Genomic DNA, 24,881 nt, shown 5'->3' with positions numbered 1-24,881 from the left:
AGGTGACCAGAGTAATGACTCTCACCTATCTCCAAAGCCACTGCTCGAATAGGGAGGAACTTAGATTAAAAAAGCAATCCATTTTAAGCAAAAAGGAAATTCTCATTCAGAAATTACTTACCCTTATCTTTAGAGTCTCCCTTGCTCTCCCCTCTCATTTTGAAAATAGGGAGAAATAAAGACACATACAACATCTTTCGGGCTACACACATTACTGTTAGATAGGCTTTAAGGTCTCTAGGGAGGATTACGGCTTCACCAAGAGCACTCCACGTGGGCCCTAAATCTCCTGGCCTTTGACTTCAGCAACTGCTAAGAAAATGTCAACACACACGCACACCCTACCTTAAAAACTCTGCCTGAGAAGAACGGCTTTCCCTGGCAGCTGCAACAAGGGCACCTAATTTTTGTTAGAGCTGCAGGTCACAACAGACCGTGTAGATAATGAAGATAGTTATGATAATGAAGATGCGTATGACATAATAACATCATTATTATAATGACATTAATCATATGATTCAACGATACTGTTTGAAGAATAAAGAGAGAGGTCAGCAAATGGGGCAAACTAAGCCATAAAGAATCGAAGAGCATTTTGTTTATTCCAAAGGGTGCAGGATACAATGACATTTCCAAAAGTTTAGGGAACTGTTGGGACATGTATTACAAAACAGAGACCTGCAGCCAGGGTAAACCCCATGATCCTTAAACACCGGGGCAACTGGTATAACCTGGAGGGCTTGTTAAAACACAGATCACTGGGCCCCAACCTCAGTTTGCCCTTCAGTCGGTCTGGGGTAGACCTGAGAATCTGCATTTCCACCAAGTTCCAAGGAGATGCTGCTGCTGCTGGTCCCAAGACCACACTGGGAATCTCCCTGGGAAGGAAGGGGATGAGTATCCACTGAGCGAAGGGAGAGAACAATTGTTTAAGACCACCCTGGGTCAGGCTTGGTCAAGGGTTCATACGATTCATTTCTTTCAGTCCTCACGGCTTCCCAACGAGCCGTGCCTCTCAGGCTTTTCCACAGCAGAATGAGAATGAATGCATCTACACAAGAGGTCTGCCCAGGCAGTTCTCTAGAAATAAGAAAGCTCTTTGATGACTATATATTACTTTAAAAAATTCAGCTAAATTTTGTGTTCTGTTTCAAAATATTGCTGCTTATAATGAATTAAATATAATGTCAAAAGTCATTTATCAGATACATTGCTTAGCTCTTAACCTCAGTTCTTTAGGCCTTTGGGAACATAAGGAAAAGGATGGCTGAAGTTTAGCAATTGGTCGGTGGTGAAAGAACTAGTAAATATTTAATCCGAATTAATCTTAGAGACCTGTACCTAGGCCCACAGGTCTCTGGTGACAGTGCATATCCTGTCAGCTTATTCTACCGCCCTACCCTACCCCCATCTACCTGAAAGCTCTACCAGGCTTTTCTCTGCTACTCCTTTATGAAGCCTCTATTGTTCTAGCCAAACTGGATTACTTGCTGTTCCTCAGACTTTTTCTTACTTTTTCTGTTCTCCACAAATGTGCTCATTATTGTTTGCTGCTAGAAAGCTCCCCCTTTCATCTCCACTGGTCCAGAATCTTCCATAACCTTTGCATCCAGATGAAATGCCATTTCCATTTTGAAGATCAAATCCCACTTAAAAAAAAAATTTTTTTTTTTGGCCGTGCCTGAAGAAGCTCCTGGGCCAGGGACTGAACCTGTTCCACGGCTGTGACTTGAATCACAGCAGTGACAACACTGATCCTTAACCTGATGCTTCACCAGACTCTCAAATCCCAATTTTTTTTAGGGCCACACCCACGGCATAAGGAAGTTACTGGGCTAATTTGTAGCTGCCAGCCTATACCATAGCCGCAGCAATACCAGATCTGAGTCCGTGAGTTACACCACAGCTCACAGCAATGCTGGATCCTTAACCCACTGAGCGAGGCCAGGGATCGAACCCAAGTCCTCATGGATACTAGTCAGGTTTGTTACTGCTGAGCCACAGGAGAACTCCCTCAAATCCTGCTGGATGGAATGCCTCCAGTGAGTTCCCGTGGCTGCCCAGGCAGACTTAATGTCAGTGGGCATATGATTGCTTTTGTTAATTAGCCTGTGAATATAATCTCTGGGCCCTGATTTACACATGCCTCTGAAAAGAAAATGTTCAATTTGACATTAAATTTATACCGCCATTCACATTAAAGTTCACTGCACAGGAACTTCTGTGCAATGTTAAATACTGGAGTATAGATGAGAAGTAGTTGGAAACATATATTTAAAAGAAATCCCTAACAGGAAGCTTTAGGTAATGATGAAACTTGTGGCGCGGAATCAAAATAAAAAGTCTAAAATGTAGAATGTACCTGGGCTTTTAGGAACAGAAGAGGCCATAAAAGTCATTTAGGACAACCCCCCTTATAGAATTTTTGGACCCTGCTTTGTATAATGGTCAGAAGTTCCATTTGTTTAGTTAATGCTGCTCAATTTCCATCGAGCTTAGCTTGGAAGTGTTACCTGAAGAAGGCTTTTTGCACCAAATAATGGATTTAGTTCTGAAGGGCCAGACCTGACTTTGGTCCAAAGGGAGCGAAACTGCAGGACCTCCTTTGCTTTTAAAGGTTGCTAACCTCCGTGATGCTAATTCTGAACCTCTGAGGAATGAGTTCTTACCCCCGAGTGCCATTCTGGATGAGTCTGACAGCCCAGCCACTGTCGTGGCCAAGACTGGAGGAGAACACTCCCACTAGGCAGGGTGGCCATCTGCTCCATTTGGCCAGTGCCAGCGTTGGACGCTGAGAGGTAACTCACATGCTGATTACATCTTGGTTTAATCATGGCCAATGCAAAGAGCAAAGGAGACCAAGGGCATTTGTCCTTTCCACCTCCACATGCTCTTCCCAACCCCCAGGAGGTAAAGAGCAGGGACTCTAGAGGTGGGGAGAAAGAGGTGTGACCTCGGGCGGGCGAGTTACTCAACCTTCCGAGGTCCCAGTTTCCTATCTGCAGAAAGGAGATGATAAGAGTACTGTAAATATCTTAGGGGCAGTTGTCAGACTTAGGTGGGGTACTGCTGAGCACTCGACACCTGTCAGCTACTGTCATCACCAACAACAGGCAGAAACGTCGATATACTCAGTCAACACCAGATTCTCCTCTCTAAGCTTCTCCGCAAATTTCCTTCCCTCCCTGATCCAATTATGATGCCACTATCGACTCCTAAAACTGTACCTTTAGCCTAACTTCTTCTCTGAGCTCAAGACTAGGCTTCTTGGAACCTAGAGCAAGCCCCGAACTAGATCATAACTTTACTTGGTACTGAACAATATCTGACCCTCCTCTTGACCTCTCCGCATTTTTTTTTTTTTTTTTAGGGCTGTACCCACGGCAGATGGAAGTTCCCAGGCTAGGGGTCAAATTGGAGCTGCAGCTGCTGGCCTACGCCACAGCCACAGCGACGGCAGGACATGAGCTGCATCTGCAACCTACACCACAGCTCGTGGCAACACCGGATCCTCGACTCACTGAGTGAGGCCTGGAATGGAATCCGCGTCCTCATGGATTCTAGTCGGATTCATTTCCACTGCACCACGAAGGGAACTCCCCTCTCTGCATTTGTGAAAGATACGATCATCTTTCCAACTATCCCGGCAGGAGGATTGAGTTTGTTTTTTTAAAAAACTACTTCTTTAGGAGTTCCCATTGTGGTGCAGCGGAAACGAATCCAACTAATAATAACCACGAGGGTGCAGGTTTGATCCCTGGCTTCACTCAGTGGGTTAAGGATCCAGCGTTGCTGTGAGCCTTGGTGTAGGCCAGCAGCTGTAGCTCCAATTTGACCCCTAGCCTGGGAACTTCCACATGCTGCACATGTGGCCCTAAAAAGCAAAAAAAAAAAAAAAAAAAAAAAAAAAAAAAAAAAAAAAACCCAAACTACTTTATCCTGCATATAATCAGGTGCTAAGTCATTCATTCACAATTCACTTATTCAACAAGTATTTACTGGGCCTTTTTCATAAGCTAGGTACTATATTAAACTCTGGTTACACTGTAACAAACAAAACTTACATGATTTCTGGAGTTTCTGTTGCGGCTCAGTAAACCCAACTAGTACCCATGAGGACAGGGGTTCAATCCCTGGCCTCACTCAGTGGGTTAAGGATCTGGTGTGGCTGTGAGCTGTGGTGTAGGTCACAGACATGGCTTGGATTCCCAGTTGCTGTGGCTGTGGTGTAGGCCGGCAGCTGAAGCCCTGATTTGACCCCTAGCCTGGGAACTTCCATATGTCACAGGTGTGGCCCTAAAAAGACGCCCCCCCAAAAAAAGCTTACATGATTTCTGCCCTCATCTACAAATATATCATCACACATCAGAATATACACCAGGAAGGAAATTTCAGTCAGTAGGAGAAAGTATAACGGGGGGCATAATTTAAAATGAGAACTCTGAGAACTCTCGGAGGAAGAGACAATTCGAACCAAGACGTGAAAGAGGAAAAGGATCTGTCAGGTGGGTAACCAGTGAAGAATGTTCCTGGCAGTGGGATCAGCAGGTACAAAGGCTCAAGGAGGAAAGAGTCTGATGCCTTTTCTGAGGATCTGGGAGACAGCCATGTGGCTACAAGGCTGTGAACTGGCGCATGACAAGGCTGGGGCAGCAGGCAGGGGCTTCCCAGCAGAGTAGAGAAGGCCCTGGAGAATAGACTAGGCAGGTCGGAAGACATTAGAGACCTGTTCAGGGGCTGTTGCGTGGTTTTGATGACAGATGGTCAGTGGCTGTGGTGATGGAGAGAAGTGATTCTTTGAGGCACAATTTGCAGGAAGTATTGATAGGGCTTGGTGACGGGGGTGAGGGGACAGGGTGAAAGGGAGGCGACAAGGCTGGTTCTAGGTTTCTGGCATGAGCAGCTGTGTGGATAAAAGTGATTCCAGGATCTACCTTTCAAAAGATTCTGGACTCCTAAAACATCTCACGTGAGATCCTTTTTTTTTTTTTGGTCTTTTTTGCCATTTCTAGGGCTGCTTCTGCAGCATATGGAGGTTCCCAGGCTAGCAGTCTAATCAGAGCTGTAGCCGCCGGCCTATGCCACAGCCACAGCAACGCCAAATGCGAGCCACGTCTGTGACCTACACCACAGCTCACGGCAATGTCGGATCCTTAACCCATTGATCGAGGCCAGGGATCGAACCCGCAACCTCATGGTTCCTAGTCAGATTTGTTAACCACTGAGCCACGACGGGAACTCCTCAAGTGAGATCTTTAACTTCCCTTCTCGGTGCCACTACCTGGCCTCCAAGTCATGATTTAGATCATTGTTCCTTCTCACTGGATCCCCAACCTCCCACCTGTGTCTACTTCTAACCACTCTACACTGTACCGTCTGCCAGGACAGTGCCAGTGCCATCATTCCCCTTTCAAGTATCTGCAGTGGCTCCCTCCTGCTGACTTGACTAAGGACACACCCCTTGCCTTGGCTGTCACAACCTACTCCAGTTCCACTCTTATTTTCCACCACTTCTCTACTTAAGGCCTGCTTCAGGCCACCTGGACCACCTCCTGTTCCTTGAATGTGTCATCACACGTCCCTGTCTCGGTGCTTTGGCTCATGCTATTCCTCCGGCTCCCCATCTTGGTCTGCTGAAAAGGTATTTGGCTTTCAAAGTTCATTAGAGCTCCAATCTTTCAATCTCATGAAGCTCTGCAACTCTCTTAGGGCACTTAGATTTCTGCCTGTTATTGTGGTGGTGAGAATACTTATCTCATGCCCACTCCCTGCCCTCTAGCAGAGCGTACGTCATACCATGAGGGGCCTGGCCCTGTTACTCATACTGCACTGCTGCGCTTGCCTTTGCAGGGTCCAATTCAGTGCCTTCCCCACGGAGGTACATTTCACTGAGTTTGTCTCAAAGAAATCACGTTATTAATTATGCTGAGGCACGATGAGACTCAGGTTGTTGAAGGCAAGATGTTTTCCAGTAGCAATCTGCCAGCACCAGCGCTCACAGCAAAATTTATCTGCGACCGAACTCCTGGCAATCAGATGCGAGATAAACATGCACACACCCCTTTAGAACAGAGTCCTCTGCCTGTTCAAAATACCCTGGTGCAGCAGTGTTCATAAGTTTACCTTTTCCTGCAAGTATCGAATAGTCAAAATTCCAGCCTCTAACACGGGATTTTTCAGCTACTTGTTGTAACCCATTAATGGGTCATGAAATCAATTTAGTGGGTCATAAATAACACCGAAAAATAAAAGAGAAAAGAGCTCAACACTTGCCTATACTCAGGATGATAAATCTTTCCTTTGTTTCCAATATACATATACACTCATGTGTATACTGGGTCATGATGTCAAACATATTTCTTACCATGGGTCTCAGTTTATAATATTTGAAGGCTAATGCTCCATCTGATCACTTTTAAGATCAGCACAGAGAACTTAAGCACAGAAAGTAAGATGTTCAGAAAACAGTAATGAGATTAATTAAAACAGTACTCTGACTATCCCTTCAAAATGTGAATGGATGGAATACCTAACCCTTCCCTCAGGGTATCTGCATTTGGGTGTTTCTAACCCAAATTAATCTCGCTCGTAGAAAGGGAGGCAGAAGTCATTTTGGTCTGGAGGCCTTCTTGGTACCTCAAACGAGGACTTCCTCCAGGATCCCAGTCCCCCAGGAGAGATGGTTCAGGAACCAGGTACTCTATTGCTGAAAGGCTGCTGGTTTCTAGGTTACAATACACAGAAGTGATGTTACCTTTCTAAGAGAAATATATTTACAACCAGAATGCACCCTTTCTTCCAGGCCCTTGTCAAGCCTATCAACTTATGTATGTATGTATTTAACCTGAACCTAGAAAATACAACCCCATGACTGCTCTGAGGCAATGTGAACCCCGTGTTGATCTAAAAATCAGATACACTATGAGTGACTGAAGGCAGTGGGACCTGTGAGATAGGAAGCGGGGATGTGGGAAATGGCAGAAGAATGGGCAAGGGGGCTCAGGAGTGTGGGAGAGGTATTATATCAAGTGTTTATTACTTTGATGACTGGTGGTAATGAGAATGAGAGTAGAGAGAGAGAGATGGAGAAAACAACTTTCTGGACTGTTGTAGTATACAGGAATCTACCAGGAGTGCACAGGCTGTTATGTCAGCACTGAAAGGACAGATTCCAAGTCCTAATTCCAGGCCCCACTCCATTTAACAGGCTACCCCTTATAATTTGTTACTTGTGTTACAGTCTTAATTTATTGTTGAGAAATCAACAGTGAGCTTCTTAATGAATAAAATGTAAATGCCTTTTTTTTTTTTTTCTATTTTAGGGCCGTACTCGAACATATGGAGGTTCTCAGGTTAGAGGTCGAATTGGAGCCATAGCCACAGCAACTCCGGATCTGAACCACACCTGCTACCTACACCACAGCTCTCGGCAACTCCAGATCCTTAACCCACTGAGCGAGGCCAGGGCAGAACCCGAATTCTCATGGATCCTAGTCGGGTTTGTTAATTGCTGAGCCATCAAGGGAACTCCGAAATGTAAACACTCTTAATTGTCAACTACAATCTCCAAGAAATAACCAGGTTAGAAACAAGGGTGAAGAAGTAGGAAGTTCAAAGCTGGTGTGGTGCAAAGAACCCTGGACTGAGGTACTGATAAACTGGGTTAGATCTGGGTGACACTAAGCAAGTCACACAAGTTAAAGTCCCCTCTACCTCTAAAATTTTACAGGGAGTTCCTGTTGTGGTGCAGTGGAAATGAATCTAACTAGTATCCATGAGGATGTGGGTTTGATCCCTGGCCTCGCTCAGTAGGTCGGGGATCCGGAGCTGCTGTGGCTGCGGTGTAGGCCAGCTGCCGTAGCTCCGATTGGACCCCTAACCTGGGAACCTCCATATGCCGAGGGTTCAGCGCTAAAAGGCAATAAAATAAAATACAATTTTACAATTCTATAAGGGAGAGAAAATGTGACCCTCATTTGGAAGAAAGGAAGATTGTCTAGGTTTGATGTGTAATAGGTGAAGGACGTGATATTACCCAAGGTTGTTTAAATATGAATTAATGCTTCTCCCATTATCTAGATCTAGTTAACACCCTTAGATGATATTAAATGTCAGCATCTCTACTGACTACTGGATAAATTCCAAATTTCTTTCTGGCATTTAAGGCTTTCCACATCTGCCCAACTTTATCTCAAATTTCTTGTAGTGCAGACCTGCTCTTGCCCCTCTGTTTTGTTTGCTAAATTCCTCCCACCCCTGCTCTCCTAAAGTCCCATAACCTTCATAAAATCTTCCAACTACTCAAATATTGACAAATCAGCTCCTAACTTTTGAATTCCTACAAGACTTTACAGCAATCCTATCAGATAGGCATTATTGTCCTCATTTCATAAATAAGAACACTGAGACTCAGACAGGTTATGTGGTTGGCCCGGGGTCCCACAGTTTGTAAGCAGCAGCAAGGCTGGATCTGATTCGTTTGCCTTCTAAGTCTACACACTTTTTTCCCCCCTCATTGTCATGCTGCTTCCTTGTATTAAAAAAACCATGGAGGAAGAATGCAATAAAAAAGCCTATAAACCAGGTATAACACAGTCTGTTGTGACATAAATTCAGATATACCACATCCTTTGAACCACGTGGATAACAACCGCTTGGGGTAGCATGGATAGTTTTTAAGGGGTTGCCAGTCCTGTTTCCCAAGCCCAGTACTAAAATGATATTCCAGGGTAAATGACAGGTGGGTGGTTAAGGAAAAGAAAAAGCAATATGGTATAAGAAGAAAACACGAGAAACTGGACAAAAAGAGGAAAGTGTAATACAAGCTGGCAATGCACAAAATAGAGATTCAGAATGTGCAAGTATGGAGCGTGGGGCTGAGGGGGCCCTTAGGACTAAAATAGCTAAGTTAGGGGGCCTATACCTGCCAATAAGAAGCGCGCGTGTGAGAGGGTTGATATTAATACCAGCAGTACACATGGACAGAGAGTAGAACTCAAGAGAGACAAATAAGGACAGGTCGTGGGGACACCGGATAGAGCATGGCAGGATGAGAGGGTGGTGGCGCCAAATGAGGGGCCAGAAGGGTACAGTAGGGGTCGAAGGGAAAGGTGAAGAGGTTCAGAGGGCACAGCGCCCCCAGACTCGAGACTAGACTTGTATCCCTCTCCAGAGCTGGTTGGTGTGTTCTAGGATTCACATTCGCACCCCACACAGCCCTCCCGGTGGGGCCGGGAAGAGGGGGAGGTCACGCCCCGGTTCCCCGGGGACTCCGCGAGGGGTCCTTACCTAGGAAGATGGAGAGGATGAGCCGCAGCGCCTGTTCTGACGCGCCCAGGGACGTCGCCAACTTGTTAAGGCTCAGCTCCTGGAGAACCCACCGCAGCACTCCTGCCAGCTCCACCACCGCTCCCACGTCCCCCTCGGCTGCGGACGCCATCTTAGCTCCGGGCGCCCCCCAGGGACCCCTCGGCTCCGCGCGCCCCGAATGTGGGCACAACGCTGGAGCTTCACCCCCAATTCCGGCCCGGAGCCCGCCCACGGCGTGCGCATTGGCTGTGGGCCCGCCCAGCGGCTTCAGACTCAGCCGATCATTGGCCGGCCCGGGAAGGGGGCGGGGCCTCACGCAGCAAGGTAGGCAGGGGGCGGGGCTGAGCGGTTGTAAGGCAAAGGTGACTCTGGCCAGAATGAACGCGGGGCAGGCCGGGGGCGGGGCTTGGTACAGGGAACCAGACCTGCGATTGGAAAAGTCTGAAGCAGCGCCTGTACAACTCAGTTCCAGCAGCTCAGGGGAGGAGTCGGGGCGTGCTGGTGTCCGGCCGGCTCGTGCACTGCCTCCCTATTGGCTGAGACGGAGCAGGCGAGAGTCGGGGCGGGGGGGTGCCGTCACCCGACCGCGAGGTTACTCTCGGTCGCCGGCGCGCCGGGGTTACTGGGGCATGTAGCGGGAGGGCGGGAATTTCTGCGGCGGCCTCGCAAGCGCCTCCTAACGGCGCCGCCGGCCGTTCTTAAACCGTTAGATACGCCGCCGCCTTCCCTCCCAGGCTTTGCCTGCTCCTATTTCCTGCTACGTCCTGTATTAAAATGTTACCTCGAGGGATGAAATTGATATGCCGATTTAATCATTATTTTAATTAAAAATTGAACTAGTTTGTCACTATTACAGGTACAAGGTAAAAGAGCAAAGAGGGTAGAAACTGAGGACAAAATAAAAGCCCTTTTTTCCCACCTTGCTTCTCATTCTTACTTTGTACAGGTAACCACTATTTCAGATAAGAAAAGCAAAATGTGGAGTTCCCATTGTGGCACAGCGGAAACGAATTTTACTAGTATCCGTGAGGATGCCGGTTTGATCCCTGGCCTTGCTAAGTGGGTTAAGAATCCGGTGTTGGGATGAGCTATGGTGTAGGTCACAGACTCAGCTGGAATATGACGTTGCTGTGGCTGTGGTGTAGGCCAGCAGCTGTAGTTCTGATTCAGCTCCTAGCCTGGGAACTTCCATATGTCAGGAGTGCAGCCCTAAAAAGCAAAACAAACCAACAAACACCTTAGAATAACAAAATGTGCCAAGACCAGTGCTGGACCCAATGCCATGGAGTGTGGATTGATGGTAATATAAAGCGATCCTGGACTTATAATTGCAAACTAGGGGAAGTGTCCCTGAAGGAAAGGGACAAGTTCCTATGAGAGTATGTAACAAAGGAACACCAAGAGTTTCCAGTAATAGCTGGAATTTGTGGAGCATCGGTGCACAATTAACCGCTTACACTGCTATAGCACTTCACACTTTGTGCAGCACTGATATCCACAGTAGTTCACTTAATTGATTATGAAACAGGATATTTATTATTATGATATCCTCTTACAGATGCAGAGGCTTGGAGAAATTAAGGAAAGTGGCAGGGACAACTGAAACCCAAGTCTGTTAAACTTCACTTCCCTCCCCCTTTGTGGGAAGAAAATATAAAAAATAAGAAATATTCAGAAAAGTCAAGAATAATATAACTTGGAGTTCCCATGGTGGCTCAGCAGTTAACAAGCCCGACAAGGATTCATGAAGAAGTGGGTTCGCTCCCTGGCCTCGCTCAGTGGATTAAGGATTAAGCATGGCTGTGGCTGTGGTGTAGCCCGGCAGCTGCAGATCCGATTCAGCCCCTAGTCTGGGAACCTCCGTATGCCACCAGTACGGCCCTAAAAAAAAAAAAAAAAAAAAAAAGTAGTAATATCACTTCCCACAGGTTAAGAAACAAACATCACATGTACAGCTGAAGAGCCTGATGTATCTCTTCCTGTGGCATTTCCCTCCTTCTCTTGTTGGAAGTCACCATCTTGCTGACTTTGGTACTTATCAACCCCATGCCTACTATGATGCTTTATACAATGTCTATATCTGGAAACAATTATAGTTTTGCATGCTTTTAAACTTTATATTATAAAATATTACAGTGAATGTATCATTTTGCTACTTGTTTTTATGCTTAACATCTTTATTGAGTGGTATTCACATTCTTTTTTTTTTTTTTTTTTTGCCATTTCTAGGGCTGCTTCTGTGGCATATGGAGGTTCCCAGGCTAGGGGTCGAATCGGAGCTGTAGCCACCAGCCTATGCCAGAGCCACAGCAACGCGGGATCTGAGCTGAGTCTGCAACCTACACCACAGCTCACGGCAAGGCCGGATCCTTAACCCACTGAGCAAGGCCAAGGATCGAACCTGCAACCTCATGGTTCCTAGTTGGATTCGTTAACCACCAAGCCACGACAGGAACTCTGGTATTCATATTCTTACATGTAGCTCTGATGCAATCATTTTAACTGTGATATAATAATTGCACTGTATGATTATTCACAATTTTTCATGGTCATGTTGAGGAATACTGGAATCGTTTCTTATTTGTGTATGTCTTTTACTACAAACATTGCTGTTGTGGACATTCTCCATTAAACAACAGTGAAACTTTCTCTAGGGCTGTAGCTCCAAACTTTTTTTTTTTTAATTAACTAGGATCCACTGTAGGAAACACATTGTTATACTCACATATTCATACACTACACAACAAATGTGTATACTACTCACACTACACACACACGCTACATACTGCAGTGCTATGTATGTATTCTCTGATCATTTCTCATCTATTTTTTTTTTCTTTTTATGGCCACTCCTGTGGCATATGGAAGTTCCTGGGCTAGGGGTTGAATAGGAGCTGCAACTGCTGGCCTGCATCACAGCATAGCAGTGCCAGATCCAAGCCGCCTGTGTGACCTATACCTCGGCTTTCAGCAACATAAGATCTTTAGCCCACTCAAGGCCAGGGATCGAACCTGCATCCTCACGGACACTATGTCAGGTTCTTAACCCACTGAACCACAATGGGAACTCCTATTTTAATTCATTAAAAATTTGCTGATCACAGAGATCCCGTCGTGGCACAGTGGAAATGAATCCGACTAGGAACCATGCGGTTATGGGTTCGATCCCTGACCTCGCTCAGTGGGTTAAGGATCTGGTGTTGCCATGAGCTGTGGTGTAGGTCAGATGTTGCTGTGGCTGTGGCGTAGGCTGGCAGCTGTAGCTCCAATTAGATTCCTGGCCTGGGAACCTCCATATGCCGTGGGTGCGGCCCTAAAAAGAAAAAAAAAGTGCTGATCAGGATTCACCAACTTGATTTTTTTTTTTTTTTCTTTTTTGGCTTCAACCAAAGCATGCAGAAGTTCCCATGCCAGGGATGGAACCCTGTCACAGCAGCGACCTGAGCCACCAGGGAACTCCTTTTGTTTATTTGTTTTTAGGATCCACTAACTTGATATCACCACCTACTAGTAGTTCATGATTCTCAGTGCAGAAAACTCCCTTCTAAGGTCTGTAATCAGAAGGGGAATTATGAGTTATAAGGTTTGCACACCTTCAATTTATGAGATTTTTCTTAACTGAACTGTTTGGCTATATGTTATTTAAGACCTTTAAAATCTTTGATTTGCAGAATAAGTAAACAATTTGTTAAAGGATCTAGGCAGCTAGACTGTGTTTAAAAATAGAGAAAGTTGATGTTCCCCTTTGGTGCAGTGGGTAAAGGATTCAGTGTTGTCACTGCAGCATCTTGAGTTGTGGCTATGGCTCAGGGTTTGATTCCTGGCTTGGGGCCTTCTGCATGCCTTATGTGCAGCGAAAAGAGAGAGAGAGGGAGAAAGTCAGTTTCTTTTTGTTTTATGCGTTTAGGTAAGTGTTTGCCCCTTCTCGTGCCTCTGGCGTTCCAGGAGAAGGATGGGCGTGGCAAGGGACGATGTCTCCTTTGACACAACAGGTGCCTGTTTGCCGTTCCCCTAAAGTGTTTGATCAGCTACATTCCCTTCATTCTTCTTCCTGTTTTAATGCAGCACCTGTTTCTCCAGTTACACTAGCTGGTGAGCTGGTGAGTGAGAAAAGAATGAGATTATATGTCTTTATAACTAAGTACATTCACGGAGGTGTGACTAAGTCAGTTTCTGTGCTGGTCTCTCAGTGCAAAGATGGATAAGAGACAGCTCCTGCCCGCAGGAAGTTCTATGTCTGGGGGAAGAGAGACAGGAGAAGATAATTATAAAATAAAGTGGAGGGGTCTGTATAGAAATAAATTACACATTAGTGAAATCCTTCCTCTCTCATTACTGCATTTCCCTGCCCTTCCCCTTCCGTCTTTAGTAAGTTCAGTATCTCTTTCTACTTCTCCTGTTCTTCTGGCTCCTAGACCTCTATTACTTTTTTTTTTTTTTTTTTGCTTTTTGGGCTGCGCCTGTGGCATATGGAGGTTCCTAGGCTATGGGGTCGAATCAGAGCTACAGCTGCCAGTCACAGCCACAGCAACACAGGATTGAAGCCACGTCTGTGACCTACACCACACTCATAGCAACTCCAGATCCTTAACCCACTGAGTGGGGCCAGGGATCGAACCAGCATCCTCATGGAATACTAGTTGGGTTTGTTACCATTGAGCCCCAGTAGGAACTCTGGTGATTAATAGTCTTAAAGGAACGAAAGAATGCAGGAACACAGGAAAAGCAGTCAAACAATAGCGCAGTAATAAAACTGAGTCCTAATTCCTCATTGAGGGATATACAGAATAATAGCTTTGAGTTTTCCAGGAACTAAGGCCCTCACCCAGGTAAAGGATGGAATGATGCTGCTGACCTTCTTCTTCTCTCTCTCTCTCTTTTTTTTTTTTTTTTTTTTTTTTTGGCCTTTTTGCCTTTTCTATGGCCTCGGGAGGTTCCCAGGCTAGGGGTCTAGTCGGAGCTGTAGCCACCAGCCTACGCCAGAGCCACAGCAATGCAGGATCCGAGCCTCATCTGTGACCCACACCACAGTTCATGGCAATGCAGGATCCTTAACCCACTGAGTGAGGCCAGGGATTGAACCCGAAACCTCATGGTTCCTAGTTGGATTCATTAACCACTGAGCCATGACAGGAACTCCCTGCTGACCTTCTTGACCTCAGTCAGCTAAAGCTTGGACTCTGTCAACCTTTGCCCCAATTATATGCTGAATTCTCTGCTCAAGCCCCTTCATGAATATACAAGTACCCTTAGCTTAAAATCTCCCCAGTTTTGAAGTTCTCTTATGGCACAGTGGATTAAGGATATGACATTGTCACTGCTGTGGCTTGGGTCCCTACTATGCGAGCGTTCAGTCCCTGGCTGGGGAATTTCCACATGCTGTGTGTGGCCAAAAAATAAAACAAACGTCCCCAATTTTGCCATCAGGGAGACATGGCTTTGGGAAAGATCGCTGGTGTTTTCTTTCCTTGCTGCAAGTAATAAGTCCTTCCTTTTAGCCATCTTTGGCTTGGCTGTGTCTCTCTGTTGGCTAAACACCCGCCAAGAGGTGAACCCAATTTTCAGATAACAATGTGACTAGTTATGGCTGATGAACTGTAAGCAGAAATGAAATGTTACCCTCCTCCTTTACTTCCTCCGCCCCCCTCCTCCTTTTTCTTCTTTGCCGTGCTTGTAATATGCACAAGTTCCCAGGCCAGGGATCAACCCGTGCCACAGCAAGAACAACACCAAATCATTAACCACTAGGATACTAGGGAACTCCTCCCTCATCTTTTTTCCATTTTCCAAAGATATGTTTAAATGTTTCATCTTGGAGTTCCCATCATGGTTCAGCGGAAACAAATCTGACTGGCATCCTTGAGGATCCAGGTTCAATCCCTGGCCTTGCTCATTGGGTTAAAGATCCGGCATTGCCGTGAGCTGTGGTGTAGGTTGCAGCTGCTGCTTGGATCTGGCGTTGCTGTGGCTGTGTCGTAGGCCAAAATCTACAGCTCTGATTCGACCCCTAGCCTGGGAACTTCTGTATGCCACAGGCGTGGCCCTAAAAAAAAGACAAAAAGAAAAAAAAAGAAACAAAAGTTTCATCTGCTGGCAACTCTTCTTCCATTCACTTTGTTCCTATAGATTCAAAACTTCTTTGACCCACTCTTTCCTTTAGTTTAGGGTTTTAGGCACAAGAGGCAAGTTAATTTGCTATTATTTATGAGAATTCTCCCTCTTTGCTTTTTTTTTTTTTTTTTTTTGGTCTTTTTAGGGCTGCACCCACTGCATATGGAGGTTCCCAGGCTAGGGGTCAAATCAGAGCTGTAGCGGCTGCCTACACCACAGCCACAGCAATGCAGGATCCGAGCCATGTCTGGGACCTACACCATAGCTCACGGCCATGTCAGATCCTTAACCCACTGAGCGAGGCCATGGATCAAACCTGAGTCCTTATGGATGGTAGTCAGTTTCGTTAGGGCTAAGCCATGACAGGAACGATGATGATCATCTGTTTTTTGAATGGTTTTATGTCTTTAAAGACCATGCTTAAGCTTCTGAATTAGTCTGGGTTCTACAGAGAAACAGAGGCAGTAGAATATACCATATACATATACATATATATATATATATATATATCCACACACACACACTATATATATATATCCTTGACCCTTGCAGAGAATCAGAGCCAGTAGAATATATATATATATATATATATATATATATATATATATATATATCTTCTTGATCCTTGAAGGACAGAGGTTTGAACTGTGTGAGCCTACTTATAAGCTTTTTTTTCCCCTTTTACTAAATATGTACTGCAGGACCACACAATCCACAGTTGGTTGAATCACAGATGTGGACTTGTAGGTATTGAGGGCTGACTGTATAGTTATATGCAGATTTTTGACTGTGCAAGGGATTGGCTCCCCTACCTGCCTGTGTTGTTCAAGGGTCAGCTGTATATATATATATAAAATAAGGAATTAGCCCACAGGAATAAGGAGGCTGAGAAGTCCCAAGATTCACAGTGGGCAACTGCAGACCCAGAAGAGCTAACGGTCTAGTTCTAGTCCAATTCTGCAACACTTTTTTTTTTTCAATGACCACACCATGGCATATGGTAGTTTCTGTCCGGAGATTGAATCCAAGCCATAGATACTGCAGCAACACCAGCTCCTTTAACACACTGGGTTGGGGCGGAGATCGGACCTGAGCCTCTGCAACAACCCAAGCTGCTGCAGTCAGCTTCTTAACCCACTGCACCACAGCGGGAACTTCTCCAGTCCAGATGCAAACCTGGGAACCAGGAAAGCCCATGTAAGTTTCAGTCCGAGTCTGAGTCTGAAGGCAGGAGGAGACCAATGTTCTAGTTCAAAGACAGGCAGAAAGAGCACATGCTTCCTTCCTCAGCCTTTTATTCTCTTCGGGCCTTCAAAAGATTGGATGAAGCCCACTCACACTGGGGAGGGTAATGTGCTGTACTCAGTCTGCATATTCAAGTGTTTAGCTCATCCAGAAACACACTTACAGACACATGCAGAATAGTGTTTAACCAAATATCTGGGCACCCCAGGGCCCTGTCAGTTGATACATAAAATTAACTATCTCCAGTCTACCCTCTGTCAACTTGGCGCCTGTGTGCATCTCCTTAAGCCATGCTTATGCTTCAAATAAAGACAATAAGAAGGTCGTAATTCCACGCAACATGATACCACCATTCTGTATACAACTGAAAATGCACTAACCCCTTCCCCAGAAGAGGAAGTAAGGTCCTTAAGAGATGTTTACTCTTCATCTTGATATCTCACATGATAATGTAAAATTAAAAACACTTAAATTCTGGGAGTTCCCATTGTGGCTCAATGGGTTGAGAATCTCACTAGTATCCACGAGGATGCTGGTAGGGATCCCTTGGTCACTTAGTGAGTTAAGGATCCTTCATTGCTGCAAGTTGCGGCATAGGTTGCAGACATGGCTTGGATCCCACATTGCTGTGAGCTGTGGTGTAGGCCAGCAGCTACAGCTCCAATTCGATCCCTAGCCGGGGAGGTTCCGTATACTGCATCTGCGGCTCTAAAAATAAATAAATAAATAAAATACAAACACAAAATCTACAAAATAAAGTCAACCTATATTACATGATATGGGAATGAAAGGGAAGAAAATGTAGATATTACATATACTGACAATAAAATAAGGAGGAATACTTATGATAATTACGGTCTTTATTTATGAAACTGGACACATGGTTCCAGCTGGTATTTATAACAGCCTTATTCTACTACCCCTAATATTTCCTTTGCCTTCAGCAAGCACCTGGGTTGTGGTTCTTGGTGGAATGACTCACCCTTCCTTCCTCTAGGGTCCAGGCCATCAATAGTCCTGCCGGGATTGCAATGTCAGTTTTCCATGGACTTTAGTCACAAGGTGTGATAATGGGAAGAGAAGCCTTAAGGGATCTCTGTCTCTCCATTTTTTTTTTTTTTTTGCTTTTTAGGGCCAAACCTTTGGCATGTGGAAGTTCCTGGGCCAGGGGTTGAATTGGAACTACAGCTGCTTGCCTACACCATGGTGACAACAACTTGGGATCTGAGCCATGGCTTCGACCTGCACCATAGCTCAGGGCAACGCCAGATCCTTAACCCACTGAGCAAGACCATGGATCAAACCTGAGTCCTTATGGATGCTAGTCAGGTTCTTAACCCCCCGAGCCACAGTGGGAACTCCCCTAAAGGATCTCTTGTAGAGCAGACTTACTCTTCTCTATGCCCATTGTGGAGAAGCAGTTCAATTTCCCCTTGGCCATCATGGTCAATCAGCCTAGTGTATAGTAACTCCCTTCTTTGAGCTCCTTGTGCCACTAAATCAATAGGCAAAGTGGCTGGGGAGCAATATTTGCTTTCAGTTCAGTGGAATCATCCTGTTTCCTGGTAGAAGCATTCCTTATCCTGTGTTTTTTTGTTTGTTTGTTTTGTTTTGTTTTGTTTTGTCTTTTTGACTTTTTTTAGGGCTGCACCCATGGCATATGGAGGTTCCCAGGCTAAGGGTTTAATAGGAGCTGTAGCTGCTGGCCTACACCACAGCCACAGCAACGAGGGATCTGAGCCGCATCTATGACCTACAACAGAGCTCACGGCAATGCTGGTCCTTAACCCATTGAGAGAGGCCAGGGAGCGAACCTGCAACCTCATTGTTCCTAGTCGGATTTGTTTCTGCTGAGCCAAGATGAGAACTCCCAGAAGCATTCCTTACTCTGAACTAAGACCTCTAGGCCAGCAGAGCAGAAGGACATGGGAACAGGAAGTAAAAATTTTGCTAGTGGATTACTAGGGTTAGCAGAAATCACTGCCACTCCTATTTCCACTATATATGAAAAGGTGATTCAGAGCATGTACAATCTTCTGGAGAAACTTGCCCCATCCCTGCAAAGTGCGGCCATGGCAGGGGAGCAAAATTCGCCCCTCTCCAAATGTTTCTTTGGCATGCAAATTATTTAGAGCTGAAATAATCAAGGCCTAAAAGACTCAGGAAGAAACTTTGCCCTTTCCCCAACTGCCTAAAAGAATTTAGATAGAGGGTCTCTTGTTCCTGGAATAGAGTTATCACCAGAGATAGCTCCAAAGAAATGGGCTTGGTGTGGTCAGGGAAACTAGGCAGGGCCTACCCATCAGAGCCTATTCTGTGACCAGTGTCTCGGCACAGCCCAGAAAACATTTGTTTACCAAACTTTTGCTTTTCCATCTCCATATGAAACGCCCTTCTCCTTTTGAAGTCCAACCACTACTCTCTTTATTTTTATTTTATTTTATTTTTTTGGTCGTTTTAGGCCGCACCTGCGGCACATGGAATTTCCCAGGTTAGGGGTCGAATAGTCACTCTACCAAGAACCACAACCCAGGTGCTTGCTGAAGGCAAAGGAAATATAGAAGGGGTAGTAGAATAAGGTCGTTATAAATACCAGCTGGAACCATGTGTCCAGTTACATAAATGAAGGCTATAATTATAAGTATTCCTCTTTATTTTGTTGTATATATAACATCTTTGTTTTCTTCCCTTTCATTCCCATATCATGTAATATAGATTGACTTTATTTTGTAGAATTTAAGTGTTTGTATTTAATTAATTTATTTATATATTTTTAGAGCCGCAGGTGCAGCATACGGAAATTTCCAGGCTAGGGACTGAATTGGAGCTGCAGCTGCGGGCCTACACCACAGCTCACAGCAGCACTAGATCCTTGACCCACTGATAGAGGCCAGGGATTGAATTTGCATCTTCATGGATCCTAGTTGGGTTTGTTACTGCTGAGCCACAACAGGAACTCCACTAGTGGGAGTCTTAAGCCACTGAACCACAACAGGGATTCCTCCACCATTCTCTTTTATCTTTGGTTGAAGATGGTATTTAAGGTAAATATTTTGGCCATTTTGTTGTTCATTTTTCCTGGGTTGCTCCCATGTAGATATATTATTAAACTTTTGTCTGGGCGTTTCCGTTGTTGTTGTGAGCTGTGGTGTAGGTCACAGATGCAGCTTGGATCCCATAGCATTGCTGTGGCTGTGGCTGAGGCCAGCAGCAGCAGCTCCGATTTAACCCCTAGCCTGGGAACGTCCATATGTAGTGGGTGCAGCCCTAAAAAGCAAAAAGAAAAAAAAGAAGACATAAGGCCAATTAAAAGGAGAAAATAAAGTTTATTATATGCGCACAGGGGATCCACATAAGCACGAAGAATTCCAAAGACGACAAGGCAAGATGAAGTGTATATATTGTTCTGGAATAAGGAGAAGGAGGTAGGAGTCTGACACTTCAAAAGAAAGTAATTACAGGAGTTCCTGTCGTGGCGCAGCAGAAATGAATCTGACTAGGAACCATGAGGGTGTGGGTTCGATCCCTGGCCTTTTCAGTGGGTTAAGGATCTGGCGTTGCTATGAGCTGTGGTGTAGGTGGGCAGCTGTAGCTCCGATTCGATCCCCTAGCCTGGGAACCTCCATATGCTGCGGCCCTAAAAGAAGCAAAAAAAAAAAAAGGTAATTACAGGTAGATAAAAAGAGTTAATATTTGGTAAGCAAATCCAAAGACAGTGGGACACAGGGAGGACTTTGATCAAAGAGACCTTACTAGGTTCCACCTTATCACACCTAATTTATAATTTACTGTAGTTATCTAAGGTGATAACTCCTTCCTGGGACAGGCCTTCTATCTTAAATTATTTGGGGCAGTAAGGAAGGGAAGGTTGTTCAAAAGTTCTTCCTGTGTCTTTTAGGCCTTACTTCTTTTCTTTTCTTTCTTTCTTTCTTCCTTTTTTTTTTTTAAGGGCTGCACCTGGGGCATATGGGGATTCCCAGGCTAGGGGTCCAATCAGAGTTAAAATCTCCAGCCTAAACCACAGCCACAGCAACATAGGATCCGAGCTGTGTCTGAGACCTACACCACCGCTCACAGAAACTGGACCCTTAGCCCACTGAGTGATGCCAGGGATCAAGCCTGCATCTGTATGGATACTAGTCAGATTTGTTACCACTGAGCCAACACAGGAATGACCTTGCTTATTTTCAACTGAAAATAATCTGCATGCTAGCATGGCACATCTTGGGGCGGCCTGCCCTGAACCCCATTACCACCTAGCTGGCACTGTAACGGAGTCTTCAAAAGTCTTCCAAAGCTATCAAGCTAGCTGCTTCAGGATGGGAAACATGACAAAACCAGAGAATCCCATGAACCTGGTTCTTTGTGAAGTGAGTTTCTCAATAAGAAGCACAGCAATCCATTCATGATGATGGATAAGGCGTTCTGTTAAGTCCATGGATAGAAGGTTTGCAGCAGCATTGCATGTGGGGAAGGCAAATCCACATCCAAAGTATCTAATTGCAGGAAGAACAAAATGCTGGGCTTCCATGATGGAAGCAATTCAATGCAATCAACTTCCCATCATGTTGATTGCCGTTAGGAAATGGCGCCATACTGGAGACTTGGTTTTAGTCTCCCCTGTTGGCAGATCAGGCAATCAGCAGTGGCCATAGCCAAGTGGGGCTTGGTGAATGGAAGTTTATGTTGCTGAGCCCTTGCATAATAATCTCTATCCCTGCCACCATGACCTTTTTGTTCAGAAAGAAGCTCATTAAGTGATGATGGGTGGCTGGGGAGAGGCTGATTGGTATCCACAGAATGGGTCATCTTTCCACTGGATTCTTAAAAATCTTCTGCTGGAGTCACCATTTGGTGAGCACTCATACGGGACACAAATGTCTTTATACTTTCTGTCCATTCAGAGAGGTCTACTACATACTTCTTCCCCAAATTTCCTTGTCACCAATTTTTCAATTCTGTTCCTCCATGTGTCTGACTATCCAAAGAAACCATTGGCTACAGCCCATGAATTGCTATATAATTGCACATCCGGCCATTTATCCTCCACCCAAAGTAAACAACCAGTTGCACTGATCTATGTTTTGTCCTCTGGGATCTCCCTTTACCACTGTTCTTCAGAGATGTCCCAAAAAGGGACATGTGTCCACATTCAAATGCTACTTGAATATCTGGCAAAGCCTTCTGAAAAAGGGGCCCTAGCTTTCTCTTCCTCTGTTGGCTGAGTGTAGGGACTCCCCGTGAGGCCATAGTTGGGGCTGGGAGAGAGGAGGCAGTGTAGCTGGAGTTTGGACCATAGATATTTGAGCCACTTTTTCATGTAACTTTTTTGTGCCTTTAGGGCTTGCTTGGGCCCAAGCAGGTATATACCACTTCATTGGAAGATGGAATGCTGGTGTGCTCATCCAACTCTATGGCCTGGTGGGTCATATGACACCTAGTTTATGACAGGCAGCTCAGGTTGCATGGTAAATTGGCAGTCCATGGATAAGCACTCAGTGTTTACTAAGATCCAGTAACAGGCCAAGAGCTGTTTCTCGAAAGGAAAATTGTTATCTGCCGAGGATGGCAGGGCTTTGCTCCAAATTCCTAAAAACCTGCCCTGTGATTCAGGTATTGGAGCTGCCGAAGGCTCCAAAGGAAACTGAGCAAAGGGCTCATGCGCCTGTGGCACAAAAAGCCAAACTGACAGTGAAGTAAGAATTGTATGGCAGGGTGTCAAGCAAGCCTTAGATCCACTTCAGCTTGGTCTCTGAATGAGGGAGTATTAAAGGGGGAAGAACAGAGGAGATGAGGTTAATCATTTTAATCACCTGCTGTGACCTGGATGGAGAGGGGTCTGTGTCACCATAACCTGTAAAGGCCATCTCGCCCTGGGAGATGTATTTATCAGAAAGTGGCACTCAAGACACCTGAGCTTCATCATCCCTTATTGATTAGCAAACATGTGATCAAATAGCTATGGGCTGGGACAAAAAAGAGGAAAAGAAGAGCTAGAAAGACAAGAACAGACACCTGGGCATTAGTTTTAATTATAAAGGAGTCCTAGGACTCGGTTTCACAAACTGCATTCTTACCTGCCACTGATGTTGCTGGACCACGTGCACCAAGTGGCTGAGCAGTTTGTACAGCTGTTTGGACTTGTCGAGGGTCTCCCTTTGATTGATTGATTGATTGATTGATTGATGGCTGTGCCTGTGGCATGTGGAAATTCCTGGGCCAGGGTTTGAACCTGCACCACAGCAGCGACTGGAGCCCCAGCAGTGACAACGCCGGATCCTTATCCTTAACTTGCGTCACTTGGGAACCCCAGTCTTCTCGTTTTTTTTTTTTTTTTGTTTTTTTTTTTTCTTTTTAAGGCCACACCCGTGGCATATGAAGTTTCCCAGGCTAGGGGTAGAGCTCCAGCTGCTGGCCTACACCACAGCTCACAGCAACGCCGGATCCTTAACTCTCTGAGTGAAGCCAGGCATCAAACCCACGTCACCTATTACTGCTGAGCCATGACGGGAACTCCAGTCTTCCCTTGTTTTAATCTCCACTCAAAACTAAAAGTTTTTTGGGTGTTTCCATCATGGCTCAGAGGTAACGAATCTGATTAGTATCGGTGAGGACTCGGATTCCATCCCTGGCCTGGCTCAGTGGGTTAAGGATCTGGCATTGCTGTGGCTGTGGTGTAGGCCGGTGGCTACAGCTCTGATTTGACTTCTAGCCTGGGAACTTCCATATGCTGCGAGTGCAGCCCTAAGAAAGCTAAAAAACAAAAACAAAAATAGAGCCAAAAGGTTTTTTGTTATTTGGCAAATGGACTAGAGTAATGAACACAGATGAGGACTCTGTTTCCTCCCCAGGCAAAGAGGCCCACTAGGCACTCTGCCTCTTTTTTCAGTGTACAATGAGCCCATGCTACAACTTACCTTTTACCTTAAAAGGGATATCTCAAGCTGCCTCACATAGTTGGACTCCTAGAAATGTCACTGAGGTAAAGCTTCCTGGATTTTGTTAGATTTATTTCCCACCCTCTATATGCAAATGTTTTTATCAACAAGTCTAAAATATTAGCTACCTCTTGCTTACTAGGTCCAATCAACACAATGCCACTCATGTGATGGATGAGTGTGGAATCCTGTGGAAGGGAAAGGTAAAGGTGCTCAAGATCCTTGAGAATTTGGAGTTCCCCTCGTGGCGCAGCAGAAACGAATCTGACTAGGAACCATGAGGTTGTGGGTTCGATCCCTGGCCTTGCTGAGTGGGTTGAGGATCTGGTGTTGCCGTGAGCTGTGGTGTAGGTCACAGACATGGCTCAGATCCTGCATTGCTGTGGCTGTGGTGTTGGCTGGCAGCTGCAGCTCCATTTCGACCCCTAGCCTGGGAACTTCCATATGTCACAGGTATGAGGCCCTAAAAAAGCAAAAAAAAAAAAAAGTTCCCCAAGAACTAAATTATGATATAACCTGGAGAGTTGAGGCTCCCGATGTGGCTCAGTGATAACAAACCCAACTAGTATCCATGAGGATGCTGTTTGGATCCCTGGCCTCACTCAGGGATTAAGGATTTGGCATTGCTGTGAGCTGTGTTGTAGGTTGGCCACTGTAGCTCTGATTCCATCCCTAGTCTGGGAACTTCCACAGGCCTTGGGTTCCACCCTAAAAAAAAAAAAAAAAAAAAAGCTAGAGAGTTGATGTACCACTGAGGTAGGCAGTGAAGGTGTATTGCTGGCCTTGCCAGCGGCAAGCGAAGTGCTTCTGGTGGTGTTTAAATAGGTCTGGATAAAAAAGCATGTGCCAGATCAATAGTTGCATGGCAGGTACAAGGGACAAGTTAATTTTCTCAAGCCAGGAAAAACATCTGGAACAGCACCTGCAATGGGGGTCACTGCGTGGTTATACTGAACAATAATCCACTGTGGTTTTCCCAGATCCATCTGTCTTTTGTTTCTCTCCCTCTTTTTTTTTTTTTTTTGGCCACACCGGTGGCATGAGGGAGTTCCAGAGCTGGGGTTGAACCGATGTCACAGCAGTGACAATACCACATCCTTAACCTGCTGAGCCACTGGGGAACACTGTTCCACCCATCTCTGGCACAGGTCAGATCGGTGAATTGAATGGGGATGTGGTGGAAAATCATCAGCCCTGCATTTTTCAGGGCCTTGATGATGACACTAATTTCTGCAATCTTTACAGGAATGTGGTATTTCTTTTGGTGTACCATTTTCA

At 45.4% G+C, this 24,881-nt stretch overlaps 1 protein-coding gene across 1 annotated transcript in view; it reads right to left on the bottom strand.

The window, feature by feature from the left end:
* Nucleotides 1–9,827, bottom strand: part of LPCAT3 (lysophosphatidylcholine acyltransferase 3) — a 38,696-nt gene extending 28,869 nt beyond the window's left edge. The window contains exon 1 of the mRNA XM_003355593.5: nt 9,289–9,827. Coding sequence (XP_003355641.2) covers nt 9,289–9,439 — 151 coding nt within the window. The 5' untranslated portion in view covers nt 9,440–9,827. The remainder of the gene's footprint in view (nt 1–9,288) is intronic.

The sequence above is a fragment of the Sus scrofa genome, chromosome 5 (assembly GCF_000003025.6).
Source record: "Sus scrofa isolate TJ Tabasco breed Duroc chromosome 5, Sscrofa11.1, whole genome shotgun sequence".
Taxonomy (NCBI): Eukaryota; Metazoa; Chordata; class Mammalia; order Artiodactyla; family Suidae; genus Sus; species Sus scrofa.
This window is presented reverse-complemented; position numbering and strand designations above follow the sequence as displayed.